This window comes from Madurella fahalii, assembly GCF_045866475.1.
Source record: "Madurella fahalii IFM 68171 DNA, scaffold_4, whole genome shotgun sequence".
NCBI lineage: Eukaryota > Fungi > Ascomycota > Sordariomycetes > Sordariales > Madurella > Madurella fahalii.
In genome coordinates this window covers 985,397-1,009,327 of record NW_027263974.1, presented here as the reverse complement: position 1 = coordinate 1,009,327, position 23,931 = coordinate 985,397, and the positions used below count along the sequence as shown (strand labels likewise).

Below are 23,931 nucleotides of genomic sequence, written 5' to 3'. Positions count from 1 at the left end.
GGACAGTTCGGGTACGTGTCTGCTCAAATACTGACCCAAAACGAGCCTTCCGAGGCAGGGAATGCAAACGCGTCGAAAGGGCGCTCGGAAAATCGTGGGACAACGTCCCGTGTTACTTGCGGCCGGTTACGGGACGACCTGAACATGCCAACGACCATGCCGATGTGCTCTCGCGTTGTGGAAGGGGAACAGCAACTCTCATAGGTTGGTTACAGACCTCCTTCACATGGAGAGTAACGGTGACATCGCCATTATACACAAAAATGTACCACTTCACGGCAAGCTCGCTTCATATCCACCAACGCCGACATGAGGTGGTAGTATCGCAACCAACCACCCCCTAAAACTCCCGCATCACATCCACAAACACAACTTCCCGCTCGCGTTCCCGCCAGCAACCCAGTCCTTGGTCGGGTGGAAATGCGCCACGGCCGGCACGGCGGTAATGCCGTCGCCGTCCAGCTGCGCTAGCTGCTCCCCGTTCGCCGCAAACACGTCGACGAACCGATTCATGTTGCCGATCACAAACTTGTGCAGCCCGTCGCGCGGGCTGCGCTGCCACTGCGGCTTGAGAATGGTCACCCACCGGCCGGTCTGGTTGTTATGCGGGATCTGCCTCGCGGGCGCCATCTGCTTCTCGGTGAGCGCCGCGCCGGCCGCCCACTGGCCCGCGTCGGGGAACTCGTAGATCTTGATGCGGTCGTCGTAGCTCGACGTGGCTACGTGGCCCCCGCTGCTCCAGCTCGCGTGGGATACCGACAGCCGCGATTCGTGCTCGCCTAGCAGTGCCGGTGCGCGCGCGTCGCCTTTGCCTTGGATCTTGCGCAGGTCCCAGATCTTGAGGGTGCGGTCGAGCGATGCGGTGGCCACGAGGTGGGGGTGTAAGGGGTGCAACGAGAAGCCGCCGATTTTCTGCTCCGTGAGGCCCCAGATTTCGGCGGTATCCGGTTTGGTGCGGACGTCGTGGCGGCCGAGGGAGCCCTGCAACGTGGAGAAGACGATGATGTTGGGATCGGCTGAGGGCATGTCGATGGCGCTGATGGGCATGTCCTCGTCGACATCGGACGGAGCAAATATTTGGGTGGATACGCCCTTCTCGAGGTCGAGCTTACGGATAGACGAGTCGTATGATGCCGAGTAGACTGCGTTCGCGTCGACGGAGGAGAAGTGGAACGAGGAGATGGTGCGCGAGTGCGTCTTGAAGGCGGATATTACCGGGTCGGGGAGCGGCGCGTCTTCGTCTTCGTCATCGTCTTCCGCCTTGACTGGATCTTGCGAAGCGTCAAACACGCCCATAGCGCCTTCTTTATCGCCCGCAAATATGATGGGCTTGTCTTCTGTGGGGTGGAACCCCATCGAGTATACGCGCTGCGGCACGATTTTGATGTCTGTCTACCGTCAGCAACGGGGTGTCCTTGCGTAGCCAATCCAGCGCCGCAGCGGTCGAAACATGCCTTGGACCGGCCACTTCTCGTACAGCTTGAGCCCGCTCATGCGCAACCTCAGCTCCTTGAGGCCTTTATCCGTTGTTCCATTTACGTCGTCTTCGGTGAACGTCCTAACCCCGGGCTGCGCACCCCTGACGGCGAGGCCCTTTAGACTAGCTAGCCCGTCCACGCCTCCTTCCCACTTTCGGCCCTCGACCTGGATGTCGCCGAGGTTTAGGTCGCCATTGACACGCATCTTCTTCGCTTTAGCCTTATCTGCCTCTGATTCCGCCTCAATCTCAGCCTTGCGCTTGAGCAGCGCGCTGTCGGCGTCGAGCCCCGCGAGCCGACTGCTCTGGCGTGTCGGACGGAGCGACTCGCGTTTAACGGGCTCTCGCTTCACACGTGGGGTGCTTGTGCGCTTCGGCTTCGGTGGTACTGGCTTTGGAATGATCTTGTCGGCTGTGGTGCTGATACCGCTCAGGATGGCGTTGTTGTTGGCGATATTCTCGAGGCGTTTGCGCTCGAACGCGCTCATCACGGGCTCCTTCTTGGGCGGCATGGTGGCGGATTACAGAAGCTGCTTGGTGTAAAACGGACAATGCACAATGGGATGCTATGCGATGCTATGCGATTCGGTACAGAACATCCAGATTGGAGAGTGTGCGATTTATCTCGCGATAGAGAAGAAGGCGATGGTTCGCGTGGGAGCAGAAAATCAATTAAACCAGGGCGCGACCGGGGACGTGAATCAGGTCGCGTAATCACGGGGGCAAACGATGGGCCTGATGGGCTGTGACTGGCACGCCGTTCTTTTGAACCCCACTCCTGTGGCGCGCTAATCCCGTACTGTAGGTACCAGGGGAGGTACCTTAGTGGACTGACAGGGATCCGAACACCCCGAACAGGCATCTGGAAATTTTCAGAGGGAAGAAAACGAGTCGCATCCTCCCCAGTTCTCCAATAGTAGTCGAACGTCCGAGTTCTCGACGGTCCCAACCTCAACGAACCCGGTCTCTGCAGCGCGGCGACGGGCTCGCCGCGGCTTGCGCTAATCATGTCGACCACGCTCATGCCGTTCCTCTACCAGACCCGGACGTTGCAACGGCTGTCTAGGGCCGGCCTCTCGACACCCGCCTTCCGCGCTCTCCTGCACTCGAAGCCGAGAGGAAAGGTTCCCAGAACTCCCAGCGGTCGGGGGCGGGTGCCGCCTTGGACGGAATCAATCCCTTTCGAGCTACCGGAAGGCTACGAAGACCCTCGCGAAGAGAAGAGATCCAAATCCAAGCGCGCCGAGCGGGACTCGTCATGGTCCACCATCACACCCGCCGAGAAGCATACGTTCAGTCGTATCTTTGAAGAAATTGCGGAGCGCAACAAGTTGCGTGCGCCTACAGCGTCCTCACCGCTCTCCGACGACTTAACGACCATGATGTCCGACGAATACTCCGAGACGGCGGCTCCTGCGAGCAACGAAGACGCATCCACCTCTGACGACCTGGACGCGTTCGACGACGGCTTTGACGGCTCTGACGATTTTGGGGACTTCAAGGCCACGACCGAGGAATCTGACCCCACCAGCATCCGCGACACGATCAACATCATTGTGGAAGACGCGGCCGCTGTCCAGACCAGTTCCAGAAGGAACCTGGAGAAGCCCTTTGACCGGCTGCACCCGCTGGAGCAAGCATCAGGAGCAAAAGAGTGGGAGAAAGCGATGTTGCGATTCCCACCAAGCCTCCGCAAAGCCGCCCGGATGGCCCTGAACGTCATCGAATCGGACAAGCAGGCCGAGAAGCTGACTCCTCCACCCGACCGGGATATGAGCGACGAGCAGCGGCTAGCCGCGCAGATCGATCTCGTCCTCGACCCGCTCGCAAAGTCGGTGCAGAACGAAGCGCTCCGGCGCCGCGAGCGCAACCGCGTCGAGACCAGGATGCGCGAAGCCAAGACCGACTTTGAGCTCTGGGACGTCCTCGAGGAGGAAGTCTTCCCCATGATCGAGAAACTAGACATCGCCTCGGGCGAACAAAAGGCTCCCGGGAAGCGCAAGCGCAACCGCAAGCGGAATAAGCAGGACGGCGCACCCGACAAGCAGGACGGCGCGTCCCCGGACGCGTCCATAAGCAAGGACAAGCTGCCCATGCACATCTACGGCCCGCTGTACCCCGTCTACCTGCTGCGGGCCGTGCACCTGCTCGACACGCAGTTCGCGCGCAGCTCGCCGCTGGCGCTCAGCATCCTGCCGCGCGTCAAGGAGCTCGGCGCCGCCAGCTACGTGCTAGGCGTGAGCACGCCCTTCTACAACGAGGTGGCGCGCATCCTGTGGAGCCGGTACGGCGACCCGACGGCCGTGTTCGACCTGCTCGAGGAGATGCGCGCGGCCGGGCTGTACTGCGACGAGGGCACGCGCGCCATCGTGCACAGCATCCACATGTACTTCCAGGGCGTCTACGGCGGCTTGCGGGGCCCCTTCTTGCGGGAGCTGATGAGCTTCCCCGAGTATGAGTTTGCCGTGCTGCCCAGGGTCAGGCATTGGCAGAAGACGATCGCCAAGCACATTATGCAGCGAAGGCGGGACATGCGCCACTAAGGCTCTCCCCCTCCTCCCCCCCTTTCCCCCCGGCCTCTGGCCTCAGGCCTCTGGGAGGGTAAGGGCGTGTATGATATCATGTTGTTGTAACATTGTACGAGAAGCGTGTCGCATCGCATCCTCTGGGTAATAGAAGGCGTCTGGGAGGGTTGGATTGTGTCTTTTTTTTTTTTTTTTTGGTTTCTCTACCCTCCCGGTGGTGCATCGTTGCACTCTCTCAAGACTTCTGACTCGCTTGGTACAGCTCGCGCAACGTGTCCACCAACTCCACCCGTCCTCTGATAGTGCCTTCATCGTATGCAAAATCCTTGACCATAATCCCGCCGGGCAAGACCGCGGTCGTCATGTCCACAAACTCTTGGACAATTGCTTCGGGGATCTGCTGGCCAAAGTACGCAGCTAATTGGTCCCGTTCGACAAGTTTCAGCTCCACTGCTTTGCCAATGGCCTTTTCCACTGCGTCCTTGAGGTCGACAGAGCTGTAGTGTCGCGGCCCGAAGAGTCTGAGGATACGAGGGCCGGGCGCCGGGTTGGTTGACTCGGACAGCAACGAGTTGGCGCAAAACTCGGCTATGTCTTTGAGGCTTACCTAGAACGACAGGGTTTAATTGAGACCAGCCACAGACAGAGGGGAAAATAGGGTGGCGCTTACCATGGGGACTTCGTAGTCGATAGGCGTTATCCACGAGTGAACTACCGGGGGGTTGCCCTGCGCTTCCGCAAGCGCGTGTGCCCAGTCCTCTTGGAAGTAGCCCGGCCGCACGATCGTCACGTCGGGTACGGCGTCTTGGAGAATTTTGTCCGAGATGTGGTTGAGGCGCAGGATGCCCTTGAATTTTTCCATCAGCATTGATTAAAGACCCCTAGATACGAAGGACAGAGTGTGGATGTTTCGGGATCTTACGATGCTGTGATCGTACTGAGCTCCCACGGCCGAAAAAAGGAGCAGTCTCTTCACATTAGGCGCGTCCTGAAGGGCATTCTTGATGTTGGTTGCGGTCCGGGTTGCCCACTCTCCTTGGTCTGTTCCGTCGTACGTCGGAGGCGGAATGTAAAAGACGGCGTCTGAGCTACGGAAGTCGAGACCGGCCCCGGCCCCAACGTCACCGTTGACTACCTCGAATTGCGGATGCCCGAGAAACTCGGGAGGAGCTTTGGATGTGTCGCGGTATACCCCGCGGACGGTGGGCTTACTCTCGGATTGTAATAGGGCACGGATGGTTTCCCTGCCGGCCTTTGTGGACGCGGGCACAACAGTAATGTGGAAGGACATGTTGTAAGACAGAGATGTGGGTATTGTGGCCTGACGGTACAGCAGCTATGGATGGTCACGGAAGCGTCTCTGTACAAACATTTGGGAATGGCTTTGATTTTAATGTAGAAACTTACGTTACGGTTGCCGAGACTCTTGCTTTGTAATGCGAGCCTGCTCGTATCCGAGAGAGCCAGTAGAAAGACGTCCTCGCTTAAGCCTGCATGTTTTGCCCGCCTGTTGCGTGCTTCTACGGTTTTCTTGGAAGACCATGGAGATACCCAGGCGAACAGGCGGATTTGTCATCACTGGCGACCTCCAATGGAGTAGGGCAGGGCCATCAGTCCCACTGACCGAGGACAGGATATGGTATAGCGTACTAGTCCTTCGTAGCAACATTGAATCAGTATACACCACAGTGCTAAATTTCCATCTTATCTGGACTTAATTCCTGATACAAGGTGGTACGTTGCGAGGTCTGGTGAGTTGGCTCCGGCTACGCATGTCTACCTTACCTAGTGTCTCCTCGGAAAGTGGGAATGTTGAACTTGAAAACCACGCTTGTCGCACATCTCATTACATTGCAGTTCAAGGCGCATACGCCGTTCACTGCAACTTATCAGTTATGTATTGGCTCGTCCAGTCCGGTCACTTTGCTAGCTCCAGCCTCCCCACAGCTTGACAGACATCGCCAGCGCCAATGGTCAAACGTTCATTACCCGTATTTGGCGGCACCATGGCCAATCACAACGGCTGGGCTCACTGCCCCGAGTGGATCATTCAATTGCACGCGGCAGCGGCGGTTCAGGTTGAGTCCCACAAGACTCCGAAACGACTTGGAGTAACCGTCCTTAGAACCACAAACCCACAATGCCTTGCATAGTGCACGCACCGCGTCTGCGGCCCCAAATTTTCAGAAACGGCTGGATATTAAAGGCCAACTCTGATCAAAAATAAAAAATAAAAAATAAAAAAAATAAAAAAAATAAAAGATCAGACATCCGTTCTACTTGTGCTGGGATGCATTCAGCTGGATAGGGGGCCACGCGGGTATATCAATTTCACAAAAGTCTGCAAAACCCCTTATTGCCCAGGGAACTTGCAAACATTGGAGTCTTGGCTTGCATTATGATGTAAGTGGATGGGCCATGAGGTACCTTGCACAAGCGCATCAGAGCCCAATGTCATCACAGATTGAATGGGACATGACGGAGATCTCCTCTCGTCCTATCGCCGCTTGGGATTCCCGACAGAAGCGGTGAGGTCTAGACGGATAGCGGCAAACACAACTGGGGACTGCAGTGGAGGTATGCCATACCCCACGGTCCACAATCCTCCACTGACATCACTGGATGTGATGCGCTTTAAGTTGGGCTACAAAACCCCGCAATTGCTGCCCCTCAACCAGTGCTCAGCTCTCACTGCTACAGACTGGATAAGGACCGTGAGAAGATCAATCCTGCACGGGAGACATTACATCCATCCTCTTCCGCAACCTCGATCACACCATGTCGTCAATTGTCGAAACCCTGACTGCCTCGGGCGGCACCGAGTCCGTTGGTATGTCATCACGTCTACCGGCGCCCTAAACAGCTCCAAACTAACCTTCCAACACAGGGTTCCTCAATGATATCGTGAGGCAGCTATGGCCTAACATCTGCGTTGCCGGCGCCCGCATGATCAAGGGGATCGCGGAGCCCATCTTCGAAACGACGCTGCCTGCGCCGCTCAACACGATGCATTTCAAGAAGGTCGACCTCGGGACCGTCCCTCTGCACTTCTCTAAGGTGGACGTGCACAAGACCGAGAACGACGGCATCAAGCTGGACCTGGACATTGACTGGGACGGTAAATGCGACGTTGAGTTGGACGGGAACATGATGCCCACCATCGTACGCTCAGCCGAGGCCCTTACCCGTGCGAGTGAGCACAGAGGCATTAACAACTTTTTCCTATCCGCAGGGAATCGAACATTTTAAGCTCAGGGGCAGGCTTTCCATCCTTCTCTGCCCTCTGACGAACGTCTTGCCCTTGGTAAGCTGCGCTTTCTTCCCGTCCACACTTCATGTCCTAACATCCCCTTTTCCGTACTAGATCGGCGCGGCCCAAGTAGCCTTCATCAACCCGCCGTATCTCAAACTCGACTTCACCGACGCGGCCCACATCGCCAACCTCTCGCTCATCGACAACGCCATTCGCAAGGTGATGATCTCCATCATCTCGTCCATGGCGGTGCTGCCCAACCGCTTCCTGGTCAAGATCGACCCGACCAACGACTTCTTCCGCACGTACCAGCACCCGACGGGCGTCCTGCGCCTGACGGTGCTGTCGGGCAGCAACCTGGGGGAGGCCAAGGAGGGCAAGTCGTTCCTGCAGAAGCTGGTGCACGACGAGCCGGACTGCTACGCCAAGGTGGCCGTGTCGGCCGAGGCGGCGTTCCAGACGGCGACGGTCAAGAACGCGCGGGCGCCCGAGTGGAACGAGACGTACGACTTTGTCGTGTCCGACTACGACCAGCGCATCGCGGTCGACGTCAACGACGACGACACGGCCCGCCGCGACGACGACATCGGCGAGGCCACCACCACCGTCCGCAACCTGCTGCTCTCGGGCGGCCGCCTGGAGCTGCCCCTCTTCCACAAGGAGGCGCGCACCGAGGGCAGCGTGCGCATCGCCGGCCGCTTCTTCAACTTTGTCCCCGACCCGGCCAGCTTCGCGGAGCGCGGCCCGGGCATCTGCGGCTTGTTGACCGTGCTGGTGGCGTCTGCCTTTGGCATCCAGGGCAGGAGGGAGGCCTTGCAGCCGAGCGTCAAGGTGGACTGGGCCGGGCACGGGTCGTTCCGGACGGGGATCAAGAAGGATGCGCCGGGGAGCGATGTGCAGAATCCCTCTTGGGATCAGGCGTTCAGAGTGCCCATTCGGGCGGGTATGGTTCCTGGCGCGCCGGTGAAGATCACGCTCATGGATGGGGAGCAGGAAAGGGGCTCGGTCGAGGTGGACCTGGGTGAGGTGCTGGCCGCTGAGGGTATGCGGCTGGAGAAGTCCTTTGAGGTGGGCGATGGGGCCACGGTACGGGCTGGCGTGTGGCTGAGGGGCATTGTACCTGCTGAGTGAGCGAAAAAGGCATTGTATTGACGTTGGAAAGAAGAAGTTTTGCGTAGCGTATCGCAATCTACTCGGTGCCTTGGTTTATCTCCGTTGTAATTAGTTGCGCCATAGTGGCCGGCGCTGGAGTACGGATGGCAGATCGAACTTGGGAGCATCAACGGTCCGGAATTTTACATAAGATATCCTGCGAGTACAGACACGCGCCATCGTTTCCTGACTCAGCGAATCTGGGGCCACAGCGGCCCTCGGCCACCTCCGTAGCCTGACTGATGTGATGGTTCCCTGGTCGCGCCGAGCTGTGTCACATCACCCGCAGAGTGCGAGGCAAAGTGTGCACCGTTGCGTGCACCGGTATTTGTGGGCTTCGGCAGTGGAGATTTTAACAGTGATGCCCTGGACAATTCAGGGGTTGTTCGAGAATGGAATGCCCGTGCACTTAAAGTCCACGACTCCGCTAGGTAAAGGCCGAGATACTCAGCTATTGGCCTTGCGTATAAGGGAAGGAGTGGCTTGCGAGAAGGGCTTGAGTTGCGGTCTCACTTCGGGTTGGTGGTGGTTTGAGGAGCGGTCGATGGGGTGGCCACCTTTGGAAACCACTGTCCACCGTTACTCATCGCCGACGACCCAACACTGCCATTTTGGACAAAAGAGGCATGAACCCAAAGTCTGCAGAACTACCTTCTCCCGACGTAATTAAACGTTTAATCTTTGCCAATCTCCAACTGGTGTATTTGTTTTGGTTGATACCACTACCGATGACAGGACCTCTGACTCGCCGGCTTGCAATATCGGATCAGGAGTGTCTCAAATCGGGCCGGCCGGCCTCTCTGGTCGGGCCACCCTTGCATGCAAGATTGACGGCGAAACGGCACAGAGCGGCGCAGCCACCTTCGCAGTCGGACCACCGCAGCATTCTCCGCTCCCGGATAACCGAGCCCGTCAAACCGAGGCAAAACGGCCCTTTCGAGGCCGTCGTGGGGATCAAACTGGCGACAATCTATCATAAAGACCCGGCATTAAGGCCGTGGCGAAGGGATAGCTCCGGGGAAGACTAAGGCAGGGAAGCGATCGTCAGCTTCTGACCTAGTACTTGTAGTCCCGGGCGACGCAATAATTCGACCCAGCCAGTGTTCTGCATCTCAATTTCTCCCAGTCATCACAAGCTCTCTGGGGTACTCTCACCTGCTAAAGAATCCACACTCCCATCGGGTCGCTAAAAACCCCAGAACATCCATCCTTTACGCACCCATCGTACAAATATCGATAAGTCATTCATGGAACTGGTTTCCTGACTGCCTAACCGCCGACTACTGCATAGCTCTACCTACCTAATCAATCATCAAGGCACTCGCTCACAATGGTGCGCCGCGCTCTGAGCCACAGACGGGGGAGTACGCTGAATCTCGAGGTCGACACTGCAACAGCAGCATCAACACCGACATATGTGACCATACCCGTTTTGCGCACCGGCACGGCGCGCCGGGAGTCGTTGCCTTTATCTCGGCATCATCAAATGCGCAGGTCAAGCAGCGTCAGCAGGAGTACGACCTCATCGAGTTTCGCAAGCCACCTGGACGATGGAGGGTCGGTCATTGTCGACGATGAGGGGCCCGGCCTAGACGATGTGGCCAATGCAAGTATAAAGGAGGAGGACTGAGCTACTGGGAGGGAGGATGGATTACGAGTGACAAAGGGACGAGGCAACCGAGTCTGAGAACAGAAAACGGGATTGGAATGTCCGGATCGTGTGCGGTTTGTCAGCTTGAATCGGCCTGAAGAATCAAGTATACCTTAATTAAAATTGAAGCCCAACTTGAACTTTGCCTTGTGAGTATCTCGCCTTTCCGGTTGGTGGATTGGCTGGTGTCAACCCCGCCTGGTGCAACTCCTCAGCGGGAGGGTAAAGTGAAAACAGCTTGAAAAGTACAAAGCCTTGCTTCATGCTGTTCAAGTATTGCTATCTTATGCAGTTAACAGTACGAGGTAAGCTGATGTCTTCCGGCGCGTCCCCGCTTCTATTCCTCTGAGCCTCAGTGCCGGACGCTAGCGACATTAGCTGGTCCCTTTGGCCTTTTGTGTACAGATTAAGGTATTTGCCGGTTTGAAACAGTCTAGTTTGTAACTATTTCAAAGAGCTTATTGATCTTGGCCAACGGATATCTACAAGAGAGGGAGGTTTAGAGTAGTAACGTTATACATGTAGCTACAGGGTAGGCTTGATAGTTCTACGGCTCTACGCTTCCTTTGTGGGCACAGAGGCAGCAATGAGGCGGCTACACATTACTACAGTATCATGGACGCTGAACTGCATGCGCTAAAGTCCTTTTGTCAGCTTTACGACTCGACGTATGTGAAGCAAAAGTTGAAAGCGGTCGGCGAATCCTCCGGTGTCGTTGAGTCAACAGAAGCAGCAACGAGCACAACAGGTTTGCTCAGTATGCGCCTAGATGTAGGTCGCATCACACCATGACTCTCCGCCAGAAGCCCAGCTACCGCACTCCCTACCTACTATGTTCGCTGGCAAGACCGGTTTTGTGCCTTTAATATCGATATCATGATGGTCAGGATTATGGAGCATATTAGGTCTAGGTTAGGTCTAGGCCAGGCGTGGAAGCTGGACATGCTAGATTTGGGGGCATGTCAGGTCAGGTCAAAATCGTACAATAGAAAAAGAGCAGTCCTCGCCAATACTCACGTTCTTTTTTTTATGCTCTTAAGGTCTGACCCAACTTTACTTTAGATGACCTACCCATCAAAAGGCTAAACCGAACTCAAGAGGATTTGTCAAATCTTGCAGGTCGGGGTCAGGCAGTTTGATAAACTGAGGAGCAAGTACATCACTCGTGTCTGTATCCAGGCGCATTAGGGGCTGCATACATGTATAGGTCCCACCAGGATCCCTGCTTGCCGAAGGCGAAAGAGGACCTAAAAACTATATACCCCTTACCAATCCAGTGGACCCCAACGACCTTTACAAACCTAGAGGCCGGTATTCAACATCTGAAGACACCTACAGGCGCTATAAAAGGTATCGATCTAAATTTACCAACTAGGCATTCATAGAGCAAAGCCATTTCAGCGACAAGGGTAGAAAACCTTTAAAAGGGTATTAATAGATCGCGTTATTAGGCAAGGATACAGGTATCGCCGAAAAATAGGGAGAGTTATTTAAAGTTATAGGGGCCATTTTGAATCAGTTAGTTAGGCAATGGCACAGCACAACCTATAGAACTTTAGGGGTGAGGGGATATTGGAAATAATTACTTAGGAGACAGGCTGTAGAGACCTTTTAGATACAGAAGTGAGTACATCAATTATAGCTCAGAGATCAATAGCATGATTGCCAAGAGGAGCTATTTTTAACGGATGATCGGACGGCCACGTAATGGATCACTTTGGATCACACAGTCCTTACCATAGTTACTGAGGACCAGCTCTCCAATAATCAATCTAAGCATTCAGTCTTACATACTCCATAGGATTAATTCCTAACAACCTACTTATAATTCATTACTGTTCGAGATAGTCGGACTACCCTGTAGTACTCAAGCTTGACTTATACACAAACAGACGCTTACCACATCTACCTTCGGTACACATCGTTACAGCTATATATTTATACATCAACAATCTAATTAAGTAGAGAGACCCCGTGGAATTAGAGCTGCAAAGCAAACACCCCAACCTTGCTAACGCTGATTACAAAGCGATAAAGGGCGGCTAAAGCAGGTACCATCTCAAGGGCCCCTTAGGCATCTTCTCCTCTTATCAAGCCGTGTCTACCCCACAGGTCGCAGCAGCAATCGCAGGCTCCGGAGCGATTGTAGACCTTGGAACGATTATAAGCCTTGATGCGATTGTAAGAACCGGGGTAATTAACTGACAGCACCGATGCGATTATAATCCCCGAGGTAATCGGCAGCTCCAATGCGATTGTAAGCCCGGGGTAATTGACAGCTTTCGATGCAATTGTTGTCAGATATAATAATTGGCAATTCTCACTTGCCATAAACAATGAAACGTTCCGCGCTTTTTAGTGCAGTGGTAATATATGACAATTGTAACTCTGAACAGGTTTCTCATCAGGATAGTTCAGCTGCTAGTAAGATCGGGATGATAGTTATATGAAAGCAAAAAGCATAAATATGAGATGTTTTCACGAATATTATCACAAAGTCAGTGACAACCTTTTCTCAAACAGTCATTTCTACCTGCCTGTCTTTGAAACTCATTTCTCAACACGCAACCGCAAATATGAAGTTCTCATTTACCTTACTGACCGTCCTCGCCGGACTCGCAATCGCCAACCCCGTACCGGAGGGAACCGCCGAGGCAGAAGCCATCGAAGTGCAAGCGCTTGACGGCAATTGTGTCTGATGCATCAGAAGAGGATGCGGAGCGGCCGCGGTCCGATGTCTCAAAGCACGACCTGCACAACTTGTTTTGGCGTGTCTCGCGGCCAGCTGTGGCGATGATTTTATCCGATGCTGCGTAGTATGAGCTACTTCCGATGATTAGTGGCCTGCTCATGTGGCTTCTTATTTCTACGAGTGACGAGGAAATTTGGATGCTCAGTAGGTTGGGCACGATGGGAATTTCGTTGCAAGTCTACTGAAGATGTGGGACATCTGGATGCTGCTGTGGGTTGGAGATGGCTCTCGGTCGTTGTATGGAGTTCTCTAGTAGAGTTTAAGCTCGGCCGATCGTTAGAGAATTTAGTGTTATTGAATTTAGCACTATAGCAACTCTATCCTACTACTTTAATACCGTTATGTTGTAGTCGGGGATTCCTCCCGACCCTAATTCTTAACACCAACAATCGCCTGCGTTGATCTGATGGTGATGCTTCCATCATTGAACGATACTACGTGCACGAGGCTTCAACAACACAGCATTTTTTATTTTATTTGGAACACCACTGCAATGGCGCCAAGCGAAATCGAGACTTCCCGAAAGGGAGACGACATTGAAGTCGAAGAGACAAAGCAACCTGTTGGTTCCCACGCTGTGGCCCACTACCCCCCGCCTACTGACGAAGAAAAAGCCCTCGAAAAGAGAATTAACCGCAAGCTCGACTTCACTGTATCGTTGGTCCTCGCCATCGGCTTCATCCTCTGCAGCATCGAAAAACTAATGTCGGCTTCATAGCCACGAGCACCTCCATCCAAGATGACAACTTCGTACCAGATGACATCCCTAACTCCCTGGCCCTCGTGAGACCCTCTCCTTACCCTCAAGCCTCCCCACTTTTCTTTACTTTGGATCCTATCAATTGACAACCTCCTTCCAGTTCTCAGCAACCTACGTCCCCTACCAACTCGTCATGGTCCTCCTCGGCCACCGCGTCGGTCCCCGCATCTCGCTCTCCTGGGGCATCCTCTCCTGGGGTGTCCTCTCCATGGCCAACGCAGCCATCAATAACTCGGGCGCGCCCTCATTTTCTCCGCCTCCTCCTCGGCGCTACCGAGTCCGGCTTCACCCAAACGGCCTTTTACTTCATGAGCACCATGTACCCTAAGTTCTCTTTGGGTTTTCGTATGGGTATGTTTAGCGGCATGTATTCCATTACGGGCGCGTTTGCAGGGCTTATTGTGTACGGACTGTTGCGCTTCGAGTGCGCGTCGTTGAGGGGGTGAAGGTGGTGTTTTTGGTGGAGGGAGGAATTAGAGTGTTTATGGCGGTTGTGGGCTGGTTTGTGTTCCCAGAAGATGTCAGCTCGGCGTGGTATTTGAGAGAGAGGGAGAGGGTGCATGCGGTGAATAGGATGGGTAGGGACCTGGCGGATGGGCAGGAGGAGGAGAGTAGGGAGAGCAGGATGATAGGGTTGGAGAAGGATGTGTTGAATGTGCTGAAGGATTGGAAGAAGCTGATGACGATTGTTTGCAACATCATGGCTGTGGTGGTAAGTGTTTCGCTTTGTTTGACACTTGGGATGGGACTGACTTGAGGTAACCCGTCACGGCTTTCATAACATTCCTGCCACTGATTGTTCAGGGCATGGGGTACTCGGGCATCAGAGCGACACTCATGTCTGTTCCTCCGTTTATTATCGGCACAGTCGGGTTGATCATGATCGTCCTGTCGTCCGATCATTTCCACGAGCAATCGCTGCATACCGTGTTTGACATGGTCCTTGGCGTTATCGGATGTGTTGTCATGGCGGCTTCATCCGACCCTCAACTCCATTATGTATTTGCACACGTGTGTCTCTCGGACGTGTTCGTCGGCGGTCCGCTTGTTGCCGTATGGCTGGCGGCGGTGGAACACGCCATGGAAAGGTGCCCGATTCATCCTCGGCTTGAACGGTTACGCAAACCTGGATGGCGCCATCGCTGGACAGCTCTACAAGAGCAAGTACCGGCCAGCGTACGCATTCCTGTTGATCGTGACCATGATCATGCGCGCCGTTGGCATGATTGAGTTTATCTTCATCCGTGTTATGTACATGCTTGATAATAAGAAGAGGAGGAAGGAAATTGCGACGTGGGACGAGGACCGATTTGAGGAGGAACAGAACAGCACTGAGCGGAGAGGAGATCGGCGCAAGACTTGGATCTATGGGTACTAAGCATGTTGGTAATGACTTGTGAGTTGGTCAATAAATTCAATGTTGATGAAGAGGAATAGACATACGGAGTAGCAAGCCATAGTCTTACGTCAACGGATGGTCAGGCTGATGCGCATTTGGATACCTGGCTGCTCATGACGATTACACTTCGGCATTCGCGCAGGGGCCCATCTGATTGTAGAAGAGAGCGTGGAAGCGGCGACGACGAGCTTCCTCTCCCAGGCGCTAAACTACACCGATGAAAAACATTGTAGATAACGGTGTAGAACATGCGTTACAGCGGCAATTTAAACCGTTTTCAAGGCACTGATAGGATGTAAGTTGCCCAGACATCGGGATTACCCAATTTGGCTAACTCACCTCACTCAGTTCTCAGGCACACAGACTAGACCGCCTTGGCAGAGTAGCGTTCGAGCAAACAAATTATGGTCATCTGCTATTCCATGCATCCGAGGACTCACACAATTTTGCTTACGATCCGCTACACCGCAAGAGCTGGGCCTGGTGCGACAAAATGGCCAAGGGGCACCTTTACCTCCGCATCATGCACAAGGTCTATCGCGCGCCCAAGGAGCATTGAGAGAACATACCTTATTTATCATCAACGATCGACTGGAGTTGGTAAGAGCGGTCCATACCTCAGCCAAAAGTTCGAGGAATATGGAGAATAGCTCTCGCAACGTCCAAGAAAAAACATGACAATAAAACTACTTGTACGTTATGATCCCGAAGATTTGTATCTCGAATGCCGGAGAGGCCAGCGCGAAAACTTTAGCGTCCTAGGCTATCGTTGGCAAATGCAAAATGTCTATCGGTGTCTGGTGGCATCCAAACTAGCAGCGGCTGTTGCAAGCACACCACTCGCTTGATGCTTGTGTTGCAGCCCAGAACCAGTTCAATAATGGAACTTTAGTCCAACTCATGTCAGCAGTGTTATACTTCCTAATGACTAGATCAAGTCTTCCCTAGGTAGATTATCCCCAGGTATAATTTAAAAGGGTAACCCTACCTTAAGGAGGTCTTACTTCGTGACTAGGTCATCTATAGCATTAGGTATATTAATACTTACAGCGGGGTCCTTCATTAATTACTGTAAACGTTAAATATAGCGACAGCCCTCTCCAACGTATTACGGGCCCCAACTGACGCAGGGTAGACAGGATAGGCAAGTATGAAACCGACGAGAATGATAGCAGCATTCCACTGAAGGTTGAAGAACTTGGTTCATCCAGCAAGCTAGAGGATATTCATACTCGCCACAGTTCTCGTTGAGGGAGTTCCCGTGCACTTGTGAGGCTTCCAACAAGAACAACTGGAGAAGGGGCCCGTGCTATGGTAGCTGGTGCAGCCTGAAGCGTTCCCGAACCAAATCCGAGGTTCTATCCCTCGGACGCGATCTAGAGAATCCGAAAGACTCAGGCAATCTTGCAAGGGCTGGCTCAAATCGCGACCCAGTAGTTTGAGGCTGTGCATTTTATGCATTAAAGAGACACCAACTCTGGATTGCGAGAAAACAGCGCTACCTAAGACGTTCCATGGGTGGTCTGTTGAGAACGAGGGAAGCATCGTGGTGGAGTTCACCGACAACCTGGCGGATCATTTCCTACTGGCGAGGAGCGGAGCTGCAGTGCTTGTGTTTCATCATATCTCGTTCCTGGACTATCAGGAGAATGGCAGGTACGTGACCTTTTTCAACCTTTGCAATAAACTCAGCCAAACTAACGGTCATTACATCATAGTAACTAAATCCTACCCCCAGGACTCTCAAAAGAAACCTTCTAAACTCTCTGCCTCCCCTTCCCCAGCAAAGAGCACCGCTCCTGGGTAGGAAGCTTGACAGGGACAGGAAAATGGCTGAAAGCTTCCTGCGAAACCTGGGAGGGGAAGACGGGAGGCAAGGCAGACTCGCGGCTTTTCCACTGCTCAGCCCTCTCGGATGTTGAGCGGCGCATTAAGAAGTTTAGCTTCTGGAGGGATCGGGTTGTGCTCTGAAGAAGAGGTATGATGACGGGGCGGTTTCGGAGAAGAGTACGCTGCGTTCGGTTTTGGAGGCGATTTCGGCCGAGTCTGCTTGGAACTGATAGAAGGGGACAAAATCGGAATATATGGTATCTTCTCTTGAATTTCGGGGGAGGAGGGTTTGAGCTAAGATCTGGAGAATGTTTGCGACAGTAGGTTCCCTTTCTTGTTGCTAAGTCCTGGATTGCCAATCTTGCTAACACGCCCAGCTACCGGCTATTGTCTTTTCTCCTCTTCAAATGAAGACCAAACACACAAGACAACCCCAGCCATCATACATTTCCAGAAGATCTCGTCACTGAACAACAACTCGAACACCCCGAGCACCCTTTTCAGCCATAGCCATCACCGCCCCCCGTACCGGTCTGACATCCGTCTCAACCGTCTCAAATAATGACAGACGAGGCGCGTTGGGTGCAAATAGCATCGCAATAGCAAGATGCATCTGGAGGTAGGTGAGGCTCCACAGGTTGTTAGCATCCAGGCCGTAGGAAACAGTACAGAAGATCCTCACTGGGTGCCAAGGCAAGACCGAGATCCTTTACTGAAGGAGACAAAGTTGCGATCCATCAAGGGGGCGTAGTTTTCTGGCAGCCATCTTTCAGGACGGTATGTGAGGGAATCAGGGTAGACTCTCTCGTCGGTGTGCATGAGGTATGTCGACATGCCAATGGGAGTCTTTTCAGCGATAGCAGTTAGCACATCGAAGCGGCTGGTTCAGCAGTCATTGCTCACATTTCTGGGAATGGTCCACTGTTGATATTGCAGGCCGTCATCAGGAAATGATCGAGCGGTATGTCGTAGGGGCCCAAACGACAGGCTGTAGTTGGTTATCAGTGTCAACTGCGCATGCTCATCTCAAAAACGGATCGGTGCTCACCGGAGACCTTCCTTGATACACGCCCTGAGATATTGCGCCTTGTCGAGATCGCTCCAGCTCGGCATCTTGGCCGGATACTCGGCGAAGACGGCCCTCATCTCATCCTTGAGTCTCCTCTCAATGTCGGGATTCGCGAGAACGTAATACAAGGAAATAGACAGCGCGCGAGTCGTGTTGAAGTTGCCTCCTATTAAGACAACAAGAAGCTCCTGGCTGATTCTCTCGCTTGACTTCTCCGATTCTGGGAGATTACTCTGGAGAATGTGCTGAATAATGGTGCCGGGTCGGTCGCCGTTGCGAGTCTCTGGCGCCTTATAGTCGCCGGCTCTGACGGATTGGATGTGCTTCACAGCAAACTGGGAATCTGTTAACGAGTGTTTGGTGGAGTCTTCAATGTGACATTGGAAGTCATACATCATGGAAACGGCGAAGGCATTGTGCGCCAGGGGCTACTCGCAGCAGGACTCCTAGCGGAACGAAACGGACCCAGCTGTGTCTGTCAGCGCAGCCGGACACAATGTCCTATAGCGAGTGACCTACCTCAGAAGCCACGGAAGGTGAGCAAATGGTGTTGCGATAAGTGTCGCGTTGACTATGGATGTCCACCTGTCAGACAGGCTTCAGTTGCCATGACCCTTGAGCATTGGTAAGAGCACCGTGTTTGCCGCAAGACCACTCACCATTCGAGCGCAAAGTTCTCAGACTGAAGCAGATTCAAGGGATTTTCCAAGCACAGCACCGCGATTACGTCCCCTGCGAAAGCAGAGAACACGTGGTCCATGTTGAGGATAGCCCCTGAGCCCCTGAATGATGCCATTCGGTCGCCCAGGGTGCGGCCCACATCCAGCAAGAATGGTTCCACACGCTCAAGGCCTTTTCGGGAGAAGAATGCACCAAGAGGCTTCCTGCGGAGACGGTGATGCTCGTGGGATTCGGTCAGGGCGTGGGATCCTAGTCCTCATCGTGTCAGGCCGGCTCTTAGACAGACGAGGCGGAGCGGGAGCAAGATAGACGCACCATCGAGACCAAAGCCAGATTGATGCCAGGCGGATTTGTTGACATGTTGCTTCACTCCTGACGCGTAAACTTGGCTGTAGAAGTCGGGGTCGTCAATATGCAACTCCCAGGGGTTGATCCGTACAACTGGTCCTGTGTCGGGTCAGCCCTACCACCCTTAGTATTCTGACCAAATCCAGCAGAACCATACCATAAATCTTATGCATTCTCCTGATCTCAAAGACGTATTTCCCAGTCCTTACAACATCATGGTAAAACTCAACCCATCCAGTCGCAGCGGCGAGTTTGGGTCCTGGGAACTTGGCGAGGGGAGAGAGCCACAGCCGATATACAACAAGAATGGTGCAGTAGATGAACAAGAAGACAGCAAAGACAACCACATAATGCTGCCACGAGGTGGCCCAGCATATGCCACCCCAGAGCATTGCTGTGAGCCAGAAGCTCCTGCGAGCGATGACGAGGACGGGGAATATCTCGTAGACGCGAGCCATCTTAATGGCTCGGTAAAAGCAGAGAGCTTAAGGGCAGTTCGAATACTTAGGTACATTATGGATGGCGAGTTAGCGAGCGGTAGAGAATCGCGACTCAGCACTTTATAGGGCACGGTATGCGGGGTACAGCTAAGACGCAACTGGCGCCTTTGATACCACATCACCCCCTTTGACATCCCAGAACGATATCTCAGGCACGCGCAATTACGCACAAACCAAGAAGAACCATTGGCTAGTATCTGAAACCAATTGTGGGGGCATAGAATGATTCCACATCGCTATCATGATTCAAGTGTGTAGAAAGGATGAGACTTCGGTGTAAGATCCGCATTCGGCGGCCCGCAGGAGGGATCACCAGCGGGATTTGCATCTGGATAGCGCTAGGGGAGTAGTTTGCTTACTAAAGCCACACAAGCATACATGTTCCGGGCAAGACAGTGCGATGCCACTAGTCCCAACCACTTTCCTCTGCCAAGATACGATAACCACATGAGCATTAGACATGGTTGCAGAACGGTATAATGCGCAAGACTCGGATCCTGTTCCTTCGGGTTCAACTCGGGCTTATGCGGGCGTGTTCATTTTGCATTTTACTGGTCTTATCACAGAATGCAAACTGAAGGAACCCACAGATACTTCATATCCTATTTTATGTATTAATTATCTTGAACCTCTGGATATCCACACTCTTGGTACATACCTTAGCTAAAGTAGTAGCAATGCTACTTGGTAGTTTCAAAGCTGCACAGTCCCTTGCGTACTCAAGCTCCTCTTCTCCCCCGTCCTGCTATTCACATACCTCACCGTAACGCTCACGCTCGGCCTGCTCGACCCGGGCCCGGACACGGTATAAGTCGCCGTCGCAGCGCCATTCCCCATGATGGTCGAAGGGACATCCACCTTGGCACAGCTCCCCGCATTCGACCCACCAAACTCAATCTCGACGCCGGTAAACGGCGCATCGTCAAAGTTCTCAATCGTCACGGCCAATTTTCCGCTTCGCCCTCCGAGGATAACGGCCCCATCGTCCACATTGCCCGGATTCCCTATAGGCCTACCCGTCCGCTTCGCAGGGGGGATTCCCGCGCGGTAGGCGATGCGTTTCGCAGCCACTGAAGCGTCATTTACGTCGCGGATCTGAGTGTTTCCCTGCCGCGTGGCGCCCTGTCGGTAGTAATTCCCCGCGTAGGTGTTGTTGGTGGTGCCGGCGCCGTTGGTGGCGCTCCAGATGCCGGTGCTCATGAGGATGTTGTTAGTCATGATGTAGCCGTTGGAGCCTTCGTCGTTGTACAGGCCGAAGCCAGACGAGTCCAAGGCGTAGTTCTCGGTGATGTAGGTGGACGGGGACTTGGAGAGGGTGTATAGCGCGCCGAGGTCCGTGTGCCCGTAGCCATAGCCGTGGATGAGGTTTCCCTCGATGCGGTTGTCGGTTGATATAGTTGGGGTGCTGTACCTGGGCTGGAAGGCGTACAGCCCGCGGTTGACATACTCGGAGGTGCCGCCGGCGTCGTTGGAGCCCCAGCCGTAGCCAAGACAGATGCCCGAGTAGGGCGCCGTGTTGATTTCGTTGTGAGAGACGGTGCTGTGCTGAACATAGGACAAGAAGATAGGCACCGTAGAAGAGTAGAGGGTGGATACGTTGTAGAAGATGTTGTTGGAGATGTCGATGTGCGAGTTTGTCATGCGCGAGTCAGCGGGGTGGTGCGCGTCGGCGCGAATGCCGCCTGCGGTGATGGAGTTGCCCATGATTTGCGAAAAGTAGGCGTCAGCGACAGAAACGCGGCTAGCTCCGAGCCCCACGCCCGAGAGGTGGGCGTTGGCGTCGTTGCCGATGCCGACGCCGCCGCCGCCCATCTGCGTGTAGGAGCCGCCCAAGAGGGCGACGTTGTTGGCCGCCGAGATCTGGATGGCCGAGGGCATCTGGCACCACCACGGACGGGCAGACTCAAAGTTGGAGGGGGTATATGTCTTGTTCTCACAGAGATGGCCGCCCGTCTGTTGGTCGACGTAGCCAATGTCGGTAGGGGCGTTCCAGGTGGTGTGGGCGAAGTCGATGCCCGAGAAGGAGATGTCGTGTGCCGGGCTAGCGTATGTGTCACCACCTATGACAACCAGAGTCTCGAGGATGCCGAGGTATGTCTCGGCCATGGCCATGTTCTCGCCGTTCAGCGGCTTGTAGTAGACCTTGCCGGCCGCTGAGTCAAGGTAGAACTGGCCGCCCTCGGAAAGCAGGGGGAGCGCGTTCTGTATCCACACGCCAAAATCGGCGTTGGGCTTGGCAATGTGGTCGTAGCCCCAGGTGTTGAGGAACCACCAGTTCTGCTTCATGACCAGCTCGCGGTTCTTAGCGGCCAAGATGGGCGCGTACCGGTCGGTGAACGAGTTGATCCAACGCATCTCGGCCTTGGCAATGCCCTCTACGCTGGTGATCCAGTCAAGGCCTGGGTTAGTCCACTTGACCGAGGTGTTGGTATATTGCAGATCTTTGCGGTTGATCATTTTGCGTGCAAAGTTTGACGCCTTGCCGTTGACATAGAGGTTCCTCGACTTAGTTCCTACCGGAACGCTGGCCGAGTATATCCCGTTGGAACCGGCGGTCCACCCAGTGACTTGGAGGCCGCCAGACATAGTGGCATTCTGGCCGACCCATTTTACCCACGTGCCGGGCTTGCCCGAGTCCTTATCGGTGAGGCGGAGTGGGGCCGAGAGCGTGTAGGTGCCGGGGGCAAGGCGCACGGTGACATTCTCGCTCGGGGATTTGGCCAGCTGAGCCTGCACCGCCTGTTGCGCCGCGGGCACCGTCTTCAAAGCCTTGGCCTCCGAAGTGCCGTCGTTGATGTCGGCTCCGTTAGGCGAGAGATAGATGTCGGCAGCCTCGACGGAGCCCAACAACAGGCCAGCGAGGAGCAAAAGAGGTTTCATGATGCCTTGCATGCAATGAGAAACTGCCTACTGCTCGTAGTGTGAGACGGACGACATGTTTCTCCCGTATTTATCATTATGTTTCCGTAACTTGTAGATAAGGCCGACTGGGTTGACAGCGGACCGGCGAATGCCGAACGTCAATGCCGGTTTGGCGGGCATCATCACCGCCTTAAGAACTCTCATGCAATCCCCGGACAATTCTCCTCCAGTCCCGGGATAAGTCACAATTCTCCTCCAGTACCCGGACGACCTCACGGTACGAGAGATCGAGATTTTGCGGGGAACGACGGGGTAATAAGCGAGGGCGCGGAACCACGGCGCGGCAGCCAGACCACAGATTGCCGATGAGGTGCGGGCCAAGCCGTCTGTGTTCCGTTAGTTACCTATATAACCCGTTTTGCGAAGCGCGCCAATGGTATCTTGGCTTACAGGTCCCTGGGATGCTTCAGAATGACACCAAGTCGAACCACGGCGGACTGCACACGAGTAGACGAGCAAGCTTTGTCCAGAATTGGTGAGAGGCCAAGGAACCCACCACATTCCCCGCCGGTCGGTGTTTGGGTAATCCCATCGGTGGTCTAGAACTAGTCGGGGAAATAGAGCTAGCCTCATTATCATCCACAGGCGAAGCAGATTCCACCCCCAGAGAACATAACCGAAGTGATAGTAATGCGCATCGCACAATGGGCGACGTGCTGGATGAACTCCTTCCTTCCTTTGCGAGGAGGATTCGAGATTTTGAATTTCGAATGGCGGATTGGTGGAGCACTGCTGCTTGAAGCTTGTTCCAGCGAGTTAATAAGCCCGAGACTCTGTTCAATCGTGGAGAGATACGAACGCCACTTCTGCATCCGCAACATGAGTCTTTGATTCCTTCCATGTCATCAGTCTACATGCATCTTTCAGTCTAATGCAGCTGCGATGTTCCAAGGTTTGCGTTGGGGGACAGAATCTACCAGGTACCTAGTAACCCAGAAATGACCAATGAGAGCCCCGCCTTACCATATCGTTGCAGTCCCTAACTTAGGTGAAATACCTTGCATGGCCAGCAGTTTCTCCTTGAGCATAGAGGCATCAACGGCTTCTGATTGGAGGCGGACACCTGGAGGATTTGCTATGTGGGTTTCCTTGCTATTCTTCCTATCCGTTCGGAGCCGCTATTAAGCGCTGAGGGCATTGGGCCGCTCTATGAGCTGTCAGTATTGTTTCTACCAACCAGCTGTTATCTGTGCTTGATGCCATAGCAGTGATCCCAACCTTATCTCCCTCCTCAGGATATCCTTCATCTTCGCCTTAATCCTAGGGGTATATCCGTAGCGGGCCAAGCTTTTGTTCAAGCGGGATGCTCATATTGGCTCCCGGAACCTAGAACAAACATGTATTATCAGAAATGTGGTTGACAGCACCTCCAATCATAACAAGCCCAGCCAGCTAAGCTCAGACAGCGAGGAAGGGCATCAAACAAAAAAGAAAAAAAAATAAAAGCGAGAAACTCACCTTATGAATTACCGGGAAGGGATCCCAACTAGGATCAACAAGAGGCAGATACTCGGCGTCATTAACCACATTATTAACCCTCGCATCGCCATACACCTTCCCCAGAAAGGCAACCACCATATCCATCCCCGCCGACACCCCAGAGCTATTCCAC

At 54.0% G+C, this 23,931-nt stretch overlaps 9 protein-coding genes across 9 annotated transcripts; 5 read left to right on the top strand and 4 right to left on the bottom strand.

Moving 5' to 3' along the window:
* Nucleotides 1-354: 354 nt before the first annotated feature.
* Nucleotides 355-1,989, bottom strand: MFIFM68171_07307 (DNA damage-binding protein CMR1; the record flags this gene model as incomplete). The annotated part of the gene is made up of 2 exons (XM_071062727.1): nucleotides 355-1,388; nucleotides 1,455-1,989. The coding sequence occupies 2 exons, from the start codon at nucleotides 1,987-1,989 to the stop codon at nucleotides 355-357; spliced, it is 1,569 nt and encodes a 522-aa protein (XP_070918828.1).
* Nucleotides 1,990-2,484: 495 nt separating this feature from the next.
* Nucleotides 2,485-4,020, top strand: MFIFM68171_07306 (Mtf2-like C-terminal domain-containing protein; the record flags this gene model as incomplete). The annotated part of the gene is made up of 1 exon (XM_071062726.1): nucleotides 2,485-4,020. One exon carries the CDS (start codon nucleotides 2,485-2,487, stop codon nucleotides 4,018-4,020), a length of 1,536 nt encoding a protein of 511 aa, XP_070918827.1.
* A 217-nt stretch (nucleotides 4,021-4,237) lies between these two features.
* Nucleotides 4,238-5,293, bottom strand: MFIFM68171_07305 (NAD(P)H azoreductase; the record flags this gene model as incomplete). The annotated part of the gene is made up of 3 exons (XM_071062725.1): nucleotides 4,238-4,609; nucleotides 4,673-4,849; nucleotides 4,925-5,293. 3 exons carry the CDS (start codon nucleotides 5,291-5,293, stop codon nucleotides 4,238-4,240), a joined length of 918 nt encoding a protein of 305 aa, XP_070918826.1.
* A 1,487-nt stretch (nucleotides 5,294-6,780) lies between these two features.
* Nucleotides 6,781-8,386, top strand: MFIFM68171_07304 (Extended synaptotagmin-3; the record flags this gene model as incomplete). Its single annotated transcript, XM_071062724.1, has 4 exons — nucleotides 6,781-6,832; nucleotides 6,890-7,164; nucleotides 7,235-7,306; nucleotides 7,367-8,386. 4 exons carry the CDS (start codon nucleotides 6,781-6,783, stop codon nucleotides 8,384-8,386), a joined length of 1,419 nt encoding a protein of 472 aa, XP_070918825.1.
* A 1,351-nt stretch (nucleotides 8,387-9,737) lies between these two features.
* Nucleotides 9,738-10,037, top strand: MFIFM68171_07303 (uncharacterized protein; the record flags this gene model as incomplete). The annotated part of the gene is made up of 1 exon (XM_071062723.1): nucleotides 9,738-10,037. The coding sequence occupies one exon, from the start codon at nucleotides 9,738-9,740 to the stop codon at nucleotides 10,035-10,037; it is 300 nt and encodes a 99-aa protein (XP_070918824.1).
* A 3,266-nt stretch (nucleotides 10,038-13,303) lies between these two features.
* On the top strand, nucleotides 13,304-13,898 carry MFIFM68171_07302 (uncharacterized protein; the record flags this gene model as incomplete). The annotated part of the gene is made up of 3 exons (XM_071062722.1): nucleotides 13,304-13,372; nucleotides 13,501-13,593; nucleotides 13,671-13,898. 3 exons carry the CDS (start codon nucleotides 13,304-13,306, stop codon nucleotides 13,896-13,898), a joined length of 390 nt encoding a protein of 129 aa, XP_070918823.1.
* A 669-nt stretch (nucleotides 13,899-14,567) lies between these two features.
* MFIFM68171_07301 (uncharacterized protein) lies at nucleotides 14,568-14,948 on the top strand (the record flags this gene model as incomplete). The annotated part of the gene is made up of 1 exon (XM_071062721.1): nucleotides 14,568-14,948. One exon carries the CDS (start codon nucleotides 14,568-14,570, stop codon nucleotides 14,946-14,948), a length of 381 nt encoding a protein of 126 aa, XP_070918822.1.
* Nucleotides 14,949-17,262: 2,314 nt separating this feature from the next.
* MFIFM68171_07300 (Cytochrome P450 monooxygenase) lies at nucleotides 17,263-19,355 on the bottom strand (the record flags this gene model as incomplete). The annotated part of the gene is made up of 9 exons (XM_071062720.1): nucleotides 17,263-17,428; nucleotides 17,482-17,645; nucleotides 17,703-17,787; nucleotides 17,848-18,203; nucleotides 18,262-18,337; nucleotides 18,388-18,453; nucleotides 18,528-18,798; nucleotides 18,865-18,996; nucleotides 19,055-19,355. The coding sequence occupies 9 exons, from the start codon at nucleotides 19,353-19,355 to the stop codon at nucleotides 17,263-17,265; spliced, it is 1,617 nt and encodes a 538-aa protein (XP_070918821.1).
* A 735-nt stretch (nucleotides 19,356-20,090) lies between these two features.
* MFIFM68171_07299 (Xylanase A) lies at nucleotides 20,091-22,277 on the bottom strand (the record flags this gene model as incomplete). Its single annotated transcript, XM_071062719.1, has 1 exon — nucleotides 20,091-22,277. One exon carries the CDS (start codon nucleotides 22,275-22,277, stop codon nucleotides 20,091-20,093), a length of 2,187 nt encoding a protein of 728 aa, XP_070918820.1.
* Between the last annotated feature and the right edge of the window lie 1,654 nt (nucleotides 22,278-23,931).